General features: G+C 36.7%; 1 protein-coding gene across 2 annotated transcripts in view; it reads right to left on the bottom strand.

Annotated features, from left to right (window-relative positions):
- Positions 1-4,311: 4,311 nt before the first annotated feature.
- LOC148733846 (uncharacterized) overlaps positions 4,312-10,647 on the bottom strand; it is a 15,505-nt gene continuing 9,169 nt past the window's right edge. For both annotated transcript variants that reach the window (XM_088758673.1, XM_088758674.1), the window contains 2 exons: positions 7,041-7,099; positions 4,312-6,850 (listed from right to left, as the gene is read on the bottom strand). In XM_088758673.1, the coding sequence (XP_088614799.1) occupies positions 6,767-6,850; positions 7,041-7,099 (143 nt within the window). In that variant the 3' untranslated portion in view covers positions 4,312-6,766. The remainder of the gene's footprint in view (positions 6,851-7,040; positions 7,100-10,647) is intronic.

Here is a 10,647-nt window from a genome sequence, read left to right as displayed (position 1 = left end):
TCATAGTTTGATGACTTTTAACAGAAATGAATACGGTCAAATCAACTTCACGTTCCATATGCTTAAAATGCCAAATTTGAACAACATTTGAGGCAAACTTATCTGTACTTACTATTAATCAATCCTGCCATTATTGTTATTTAAGTAAATCGAATGATGTGGCATTAGTTTTCGTTTATAACTGATTTATTTTATAGTTGCAGTAACCAAAACTTGGACATAAGAAGGCATCTATGAACCCATTAAACCTAGCTTTTAGGCATCGTAATCTAAGAATTATGACTGTAAATAAGGGACCGATCATTATTCATCGTAGGGAGACTGGAGTGGTGGAGGGTTTTACTGTGTTTTAATAAAATTCACCCCCCCCCCCACCACCCCTTACCGGTCACCTGATTGCCTTTGTCACATTTTATAATATACCCTCATTGGTAATTTACTGGCGGTCAAATTTCTTGAATTCTTAAATTTTGTTCCTAAATGTGTTATATTTTTATCATTTTACTTGGTATGATAATATCTTCCCAAGTCAAATGTCCATTATTTCGTTTTAAATAAGGGATAAAATATATGTATCTTATTAACCAAGCGCGAGGGTCGTACTGGGAGAATATCGGCCCAAGGTCTTGACAGTACGGACATCGCTGCGCTCGGTCCGTACAAAAAAGACCGAGGGCCGATATTCTTCCGGTACGATCCCGAGCAAGCTTGGTTAATAAGAGATTTATTATACGACTGAAGTTCAAAGGGACACGTATAATAGCGGTATCATTCGGGACCATTCGGGACAGTGCCCGGTCCAATACTGAGAGAATATTGACCGGCAATAGAGCATTTTGATTGGTTGATTTTAGTTATTGGCCCTCTGACTACCCGAGTCGTGTAATAATTATGAGATAGTGCTCAATTTTGTTCTGTCCTTTATTCTTTTTTTCTTTTTCCTGTTAAAATGAGTTTTTTTTTCACTCTGAAAAAGGAAATAAGAAGCCCAAACTACGCCTTGTTAACCTATGTCAACGTCAAAAAATCGACACAAATGTATCAAAACTGGTAATTATTCACTAGCTAAAACGAAATGTTCTTCATCCAAATCAGTTACAAATCTCAAAATCTTTTCGATACTCAGTGCACATAAAAAACTTCAGGGTGTAAACCGTTGTAGCTATCAAGGTATGAATCGTATAAGCGCTTTATACCCTGACGTTTTTTACGTCATAATAGTTAAAACTATTTTGAATACTTTGCAGTGATGAAAAATGGGTTTTTAATGGCCCATTTTCAACCGAGATGCCTTGCGCGCCCAGATCATTTTTCATATCTGAAACATACGCTATTTTCGTCGAAGTTGCGGAATCGCTTTGATATCTTCTTCCATCTTACTAATTAGGACTTTCAAAGTTCCATCTTGAATCATGTGCGAACAACAAACTATCGTAGTATCCATATCAGTAAATAGTTTTTAATTCTTACATGTGTGACGGTCAAAAACGTCATTTGAAAAGTTGATGTCGCCGAAGAAGCGGTATAGAGGAAGGCCGTGTCTGCCCGGCTCGGCAAAGGTTGTTCAACTTCGAGAGTCTGTGTATGATTTATGGAGGGCAAGGAAAACAACAATGGGTTTCGGTAACACTACAGACAGTGCTTTTGCAGAAATGTTATTGCATTGTTCCTACGATGGAACTAGAGACTCCGGGGAGATTTTTTCGAGGTGAGAATAATTATTTGACTGATTTTTACTTGAGATCCTGAGATATGTATGTAAGCGATCTCATTTGTACAAGTCATTATTCTATAATTGAAATGCGTAAAGTAAATCAGTTTTGGCCAATATTGGTCATTTGTTTATATCTTATTTAGTGTTGAAGCCGAACAATTTCCTTCAACATCAAGTAAGCTTTGTACAAGTTTTATACACAGACTCGATTTATGATTTTTCAGTCTCAAATATTTAGCTGCAAATTTGTTTACTGTGTTCTTCACCGAATCTTTGTTTTTCTTTTTAATAGTGTTTGTGAATGACTATCAGAGTTCGCCATTTAACAATAACGCGATACCAAAACAAAAACAAACGACTGCAAAGGATCTCGGATGAAAATGGCCCTTTAAATACAGGGGTATTATAACAGAACTTTTGACGAGAAACTCAGACCGACACACCAGAACCAGTCGCTATGGAAAATATAACTTAGTGTGCCCCTCCTATAATAGAATTTGGAAAGGGGGGCGAACTTTTCAGGCCAGTGGAGCAAAACTATGGAACAGCATCCCTTTAGACATTGGAAAGAAAGACTCCATTGGCTCTTTTAAATGTTCTGCTCGAAAATGTTTTATTCAAGAACTCTTAGCTTAGTTTTTAGTTGTGCATACGCAGATTTAGATTTATTTTTTATTATTATCTTATAAGTGTAAATAGTTGTTAATTTTTAACCTAGGATAGAGGGCCACTGGTTCGTCGGTTTTTAACTGTTATGTGTTACCCTCTGTAAATAAAGTTGTTACCTACTTGCTCACTTACTTACTAGTGGTCTATCAATAATAATCTTGTTCATTGTGCGGCATCGATAAGTCGATAATGTTCATGGATAGCATTGCAGAGACAGAAAACTTGTATGGAGAGCACTGTAGACGTGCCTACTTTTTATATTAAACATTGATATAGGCTGCCCTTAAATTTTAACCGTTTGTAACCTTCTTATTGCAAAAGAAGTTGGTTGCAAAATGAGTTAAAAAATGCATGAACTTATTATATTAGGGAAGCCAAAATTATGAAAACGAAGCAGTAGAATACAAAATGTAAGTTATCTGAAAACGCCCTTATAAATTCAGCAAATAGCTACAGTGAGCTTTCTACCTTAAGGAAAACATCAGACAAATTAAGACGACTTAATGTTAACCTGCGTTTAATGAGGTCATCTTCTTTTCTTGATTGTGAAGTTCTCTGTCAGTTTGTCACAACTGAATTAAATCCCCCGAGATCTTGTTGGTCGGTGAAACTCGATTATACATATTGCATATTAATGGCCTTAAATTTCAGATCGTAGCGGAAGACGTTTTTTATGCGTTTTTCAATTCTGGCTCTCTTATGTCCGCAGGGGTGCAATGCATAGGGCCCACCTACTTGAAGGCTGCTTATCAAGTATTTGAAATTGACACATTTTGACATGATGTGTCCATTTCCCAAATGTTTGGTACCAGACTGTGAAAAAATACTGTTGATTTGAAGGTTTTTGGTTTTTTGTTATTGTTTTTGTTTTTTGTTTTTGTTTTTGTTTTTTTTTCTAAGAAGGATTTAATTTATTTCGTGGTTAGGTCTAAGGTGTAAATAGCTTACGCTCTCCTCCCGGCTATAATTTAGTCTATTAGTTTGTTGTACAAATAGTGTGTCTTACAAGGAAATTTCACTGATGGGGGAGAGGGAGGGGGGAGACCACGTGCATTTTTGAGGGAAGTTGTTTTTTTTTTATTGCAAAAAAATTGTCACCTCCTTTCGGCAGAAGTTTGTCACCCTAGTAACAGACACGTATCATTCGTTTCAAACTGTACAAGTGAATAAATAGCCTTGTCTATAAAGTTGAGTTTCTTATACAACCTCATACAACCAAATCAGCGAATATTCAGAAGTGCTTTGGCTCCCGCCTAAAAATGCTGAAAACCCGAAAGCTACAAAAAGTTTGGGCAAAATTTATTTTTATATCTATACATATTTTTACATCAATGATAATTACTGGATTATAAGCGTACATAATCAAAAGTGGTAGGAAACTCAACTATCAGACTCAAGATGAATTGGATAGCAACAAAAACCTAATGGCTTTTTGAAGTTTTTTCAAAGAATGTTCGCCATAGGACCCTTTCGGGAGGATGAAAAATTTTGTCTCATATCCGGGAAACACCCTTTCAGAAATAGCATGGGTCAGTAAAATTTAAAACATTTTACTATCTAATGGTTTTATTTCTGGAGAAGACAATCTGTAAGGTCAGTTTAGTTTAGTACATAAACTACCCGAAATTACATATTTTCACGATGCCAACGAGGTAGAATGTGACTAGTTTTTAAGCAGTTCATTGCAGTTAAACTGGTGTTCACCATCCGCTAACCTTCTTTTAAAAGGCCATTCATTTAATGGCCATGTTTGTGAGTCATTCGTGATTCTTAGAGCGGGCCTTAACAAAGGTTCAAGTCAAATAGTCTACTGTAGATCTCCGGTGAAACATGTCTCCTTGTTTTTTTACAAATTATAATTAGCTTTGAGCTCATTGTATTTATTGAATGACTTTATAGCTATTTCCAAATAACAATCAAAAAGCAAATACTGACAAGGAGGAATAAATTTATTGATCTTTGGCAAAAGTTTTGCTGAAACTTACAATTTAGACCGGCGAGTCACGGAAACTCAGAGATCTCTTCGCTAACTTATTAAAATCAATTAAAGGAAACTGTGAACAAGTCGTGGATACATTGCGTTTGAATGAGTTTTGAAGATATTAAATTCCAATGTGTAGTGTTTAGACATTTCGTTACTGTTATATAGAGTTATCGGTGCTGTAACATGGCGTGCCCGCTGGTGTAGATTAAAGAAACCGTTAAGTTTATCTGCACTTATCTGGTATTAACAGCCCATCATTACACAATGGGTGATTCCTGGATCCATTTGAAACTACTTGGTATTACTCTGAAATGCTGGGGTGATGCTGGGTGAATGGTCAGAATTTACACTTTAGCTATCGGTCGGTACAGAATACTGACTGAAAACCGGGTACGAAATGCAGACTTGGTACAAAATGCAGACAGCAGACTACAGATTGTGCACAGAATGCAGACTAGAAATTTTGAACAATGTTATTTCACCTGATCCATTGATAACATATGTCAGTAATCTTACAACTTACCGAGTGTCACGCAATCGCCTTTTAGTAATCACTTTCATGATCATTTGCACTATTTCGGAATATTCCTTGTCCGTTTCCTCGCATATTTTGTTTTAAACAAAGTGAGCACTGAATGCTGTTTTCAAGAAAGCGGCCACTTTCGTTCTCAAATAGAATTTCAAGCTATCGTATAGTCTCATTTCGCGCGCGAAATGTCAGTATTCAAAAAAAAAGAAAACAAAAAAAGACAGCTTTTGTATGTGTTACGAACTCTTCACCTTTTAAACCGACATGAGTATATTTTCATTTTGTTGACAAAAATGTGGACTTAGACCAAAACTGTTCGACTTGATATATTTTTTTACCGTTCAGGGGTGTACACACAATGATTTTCACAAATTAATGTTTGCGTAGTCACCAAACAGATGAGAGGTAAAACCATCAGAAAATCAAACAACTCGCCAGTCACGAAAACAACGCTTCGCTTTCGCTTTCCCCTATATAAAAATTCGTCGGCTACTCGTTTTAGCGATAGATAGCGATATAAATATTGACGGCTCGCAGTGAGAAGAATGAAGGCTCGAAAATGTATTTAGGAACGATTGTGGCCTGCACGCTTTGTTAAAAGCAAAATATACCTGGGAGCAGCGTGGAATATTCCACAATAATGCAAATGATGGCGAAAGATGATCACGGAAAAGCGATTGCACTAAGCGTCTTCGGCTCGCAGCGAGATGAGTGAAGGCTTGAAATTGTATTTAAGAACGATTGTGGCCTGCACGCTTTGTTAAAAGCAAAATATACCTGGGAACAGCGTGGAATATTCCACAATAATGCAAATGATGGCGAAAGATGATCGCGGAAAATCGATAATGCAAATGATTTTAGCTTTAGATAACGATATAAATATTGACGGCTCGCAGTGAGAAGAATGAAGGCTCGAAAATGTATTTAGGAACGATTGTGGCCTGCACGCTTTGTTAAAAGCAAAATATACCTGGGAACAGCGTGGAATATTCCACAATAATGCAAATGATGGCGAAAGATGATCGCGGAAAATCGATTGCATTAAGCGTCTTCACTCATAGTTACACCTTTAGTCTTTCAAAGAGCTTTAACTCCGTTACACATGTTCTGAAATGGGATAGAGGCATTCCCGTATAATTTCGGAAGGTCGCTATCAATTGGTCTGCCGTCGACGTATCGATTTGTTTACATCTGAGTGAGTGATGCATTTGCATATTCTGCCCCATTGTTATAATCGTTTGTACGCTTCGCGTACCCACGACTTACAAATTGTTTGAGTATTTCAATAAATTTACCACTAAACTTGCTTTCCACCTAACACGCCAATTACAGTATTTTACTCCACTTGGAGTAGAAGGGCCCAAGAGCCTCCTGAAAACTTCTAAAACAATTTTGAAACAATCAAACAGGTAAATTAAAAAAAATTGCCCCTTCCCACCCTCTACCCCTACCGTCGACTCTAACTCTAAATTAAACACGACTGGTTGAATAAACAATCACGCGCTTCTTAACGTTAACTCGCCCTAACATGACGCCTGTACTGCAGGCTGAAGCTAAGCTAAACTGAAGCTATTTTTTTTTTAACTCGATTTTGTGCCAGTAGCGGCCTAAAATTCAAAGATATGCTTATAAAAAATGATCGATAATAATGATCACTCAATTAGTTTGCTATCATAACTATTTAAGGTGACCTGCTACCTCATGTACTTTCATCTCGATATTATCAGTTGATACATTTGACTTAGTCATGAGATTTGAAGTTTTTCTTGGATAAAATGCAAGCGGAAAAGTTAGTGAATTATTAATCAACCAAATTCCGTTCTCAGTGAAAAAGAAGCAAAAAAATGAGAGCGAAGGGGTCTTGCTACGATTAGTAGATAGCTACTTCTCCCTCGAAGCAAATCCACACGAATTCGTCATCGTTGTACAGTTCAACTTTAAATTTGAAGGTTCCCTATGAGTTGAGAATAAGAAAATAAAGAGATTGAATCAGGAAAGCAATAACACAGCGCAATTTTTGTTATAACGGGAAGCTAAAACTGTACTGGCCTAGCGGCAGTTTAACGTTAGCCAAAACAAATATTATAACAATCATAGAAAAGAAGATATATTGCCTTCTATTGAAAAGACTCTTCACAAGTTACCTTAAACGAGGCATATGATAACAATGGGATGTAGCCATGTAAACTCTCTGTATAGGTTTCTAGGAGAAAAAACACAAGATTCGCCAATGACTTGATAAGGGAACCACTGCCAGTCTGGGTATTACTAAGTCTTACCATGATAACACTTTACTCTAAAATTAAGCGTATTAACCCCTCTAAAAAGGAAATATATGTATATAGGTCTTGGACCGAAACGTTTTCTATCAAACTTTTTAGATTTTTTATTGAGTGTATAGTCTAGTATGTCGTCCTTCGCCCGAAGTTGTCCGTCCTCGTGTGCCACACTACTTCTTCTAGTTAGAAAAAGTTAAAAAAGTTGAAAAAATTGCGTGGATGGACAACTTCTGACGTAAAAATCTAAAAAGATTTAATAAAAAACGTTCCGGTCAGAGACCTTCTTCAGTTATTTACAACTTTTGAAATAAAAAGAGAGCATTAAATAAGATCGAAGTGCTAATGATTACATAATTACAGATAACGACTAATGAACTGGTGCTAATAAACAAAAAACTTAATTGCAAAGAAAGCAATGGAGAAAATACAAGGATCAAACCCTAAAAACTAAGAGATAAGAATGCTAAATATGTTAATATAAGTGGCGTAACCAATTGCAAAGAAGCAAAGCGGCGAGCATTAAAAAAGGGAAGGCCCACTTTTTACTACAACTGTATAGCGCAACAAAATCCCAAAACAAGGCCTTTGGAGCCCGAAAGGACAAATTAGCAACAAAATCCCTGGAGGGGCCCTTAAATGATACTAATCATAATAAGATCTAAGACTATTTATATATATATATATGTCGGAAAAAAAACACAACTACAGAGACATCCCTACAGACCTGTTTCGTGGTTGCCCACTCATCAGGGGATTTCAATATATATATATATATATATAGGAAAAATATTGTAGTACACGAGGACGGACAACTTCGAGCTAAGAAAGACATATACTCAAATAAAAAGTCTAAGAAAGTTTAATAAAATACTTTTCGCTCCGAGACCTTCATCAGTTGTAATACAAAGACTTACAAATTCCTTAAATAGATTTATATAGGGCGTGATGACACATATAAACAAAAACAGTAATTACTACGCTAAAAAATTATCACAATAAAAAATTGTCGAATCCACTGAAAATGTTAAGGAACCAGCGTTGACTTGAAAGGCGAGAATTGTGCTAAATTCCCCATAACGCTGAGACTGGGACCTTGGATGCCCGCCCAATTTGAAAAAATTCTCCGCATTAATTATAGTTTATTCTTTTTTTTGGAGTGAAATTCCTGGTGCTTATTCAAGCCGAAGAGTGCCAGAGAGAACAACTGTGCGCTCCAATATGCTTCTTTGGTAATTAGAAGTTACTCGATGTTACCTGAATTGTTTACAGTCGCCTGCACTTGATCAATACATTGGAATGAGAAATCACTTAAATCATGTGGTGTTTTGTTAAAATGTACCGCTACTTCACAGGTCTTTTTCTTAGTAACCATAGCAGACTTCTGGTTGCGAAATCTAACTCTAAAGTCATTTGTAGTAGAACCAATGTGTATATATATATATATATATATAGAAGGTTTAAAAAATTGCGAGGATGGACAACTTCTGACGTAAAAAATATAAAAAAAATTTAATAAAAAACGTTTCGGTCAGAGACCTTCTTCAGTTATTTACAACTTTTGAAATAAAAAAAGAGCATTAACTAGGATCGAAGTGCTAATGATTACGTAATTACAGATAACGACTGATGAACTGGTGCTAATAAACAAAAAACCTAATTATAAAGAAAGCAATGGAAAGAATACAGGGAACAAACCCTAAAAACTAAGAGATGAGAAGGCTAAATATGCTAATATAAGTGGCGTAACCAATTGCATAGAGGCAATATATTTTTTACGTCAGAAGTTGTCCATCCTCGCAATTTTTTAAACTTTCTACGTTCGTGTTGGCTGTGAGGTTTGGACTGCGAATCTTTATTGATCCTCCTGGCGCGGTGCACCTTTGTTGGCCTGAGAGTTTCATTAACGACTTTCTATATATATATATATTTAACAATTATTCCACGAGGGCGCGTTGGATATGAGATGATAGATAGCCAACGAGGCGCGTAGCGCCGAGTTGGCTATAATCATCTCATATCCAACAAGCGCGAGTGGAATAATTGTTTTATTAAAAACGCCATCAAGAAATTATTATTTTGTGAGGAGAAACCGGATTTTGTAGCTCCCTTTTGATTTTAAACTGACGCGTACGCTTACCATATTTGTAGATTATGGTATATTGACTCATATACCATAATGGCTAAGCCAATAAAAAGTCTTGAACTGCATTATCCAATGATCCAGTTTTTAATAAATAAATATATATATACCAAAATAGCAGAATAAGATCATCATCTACTAAAAAGTGCTTAATAGCAGGGCTAGAGCGATGGATAATTATACTTCAAGATTTAGGTTATTTGAACTTTTACTGCAACTCTGAGTTTCATGCCTGTTGCGAAGCCTTGTTAACTGACGATTGCTTCGCAAGAGGCATGAAACTCAGAGTTGCAGTAAAAGTTCAAGTAACCTAAGTCTTGAATTATATTTATATATAAGCGAAATAGGCAACGTAGGATCCAGAACAGTGCTCGACAATGAAGGAGCGATTACAGTAGCAAATGGAGTACTCAAGTTATGCACATATGGATTTTAATACAGCCTGTTTCGTAGACCAACAAAAGTTGATCCACTCATCAGTCAAACTCCATGCACACTGAGGCATCGTGACGGTTAACTCTAACTCAGCAATGTGATCACATGACATTGTTTAAAAAATTCAAATCTTGAAAACCTTGCGCGCGCCGATAATAGCGTTAAGAATACCTGAGAATATATTTTCGCCGATGTCTACAATTGGATATTATTTCACTTCGCTTGTTTAAAGAGGCTTCATGTGAATAGGACAAGATAAAAAATTTCTCAGTGAGGCATCAATTGCAACGTTTTGTGGCATTAGAATATGCTCTAGCCCTAGCAATAATTTTCCATGAAATCGAATAGTCTTCCCTCTTCTCCTTCAGTTTCCACAGGTAATTGCTCAGCTCTGTGTCATTTCGCCGTCTCTCGTGGTTAAACGACATTCGTTGGTTGCGCCATCTAGTCTTAAAATCTGTCTCTGTGAGGCCAGCGTACGTTTCAGTTTCTTCCCTGGTAGCGACTGTGGCTTGGTAGACAACCTCGCTTTGCAAACATTCCCCACCTAAAGGGGATTCGTTTTCGTTTCTGCAGTTGCACAATCTTTGGGGGCGGCTTTCTTCGGACATTTTTGCGTTCCTGATTGTGGCTTTGTTATGCCCGTCGATGATCTGTTTCATATTGGGTGTGCATGAGTAGCTCAGTTTAATGGTGTTTGTATTGAAAATTGTCCTCAGTTTGTGGGTGACTGGAAAGCACTTGTCAATAAGGTTAATAAAAGCTCTGCCAATGTTGGTCTGGACGTTTCTGTTAAATGGTGGGTTAAACCAAATTATGTTTCTTCGCCTTTTGGTTTGGTATTGCGGCCGGTGCGGTTCCGGTTCAGTGAAGTGCAGCTTGTATTTGTAGCCACTC

The sequence above is a fragment of the Stylophora pistillata genome, chromosome 4 (genome assembly GCF_964205215.1).
Source record: "Stylophora pistillata chromosome 4, jaStyPist1.2, whole genome shotgun sequence".
In the NCBI taxonomy this organism is placed as follows: domain Eukaryota; kingdom Metazoa; phylum Cnidaria; class Anthozoa; order Scleractinia; family Pocilloporidae; genus Stylophora; species Stylophora pistillata.
The sequence above is the reverse complement of the archived record's forward strand: the minus strand, read 5'-3'. Positions and strand labels throughout refer to the sequence as shown.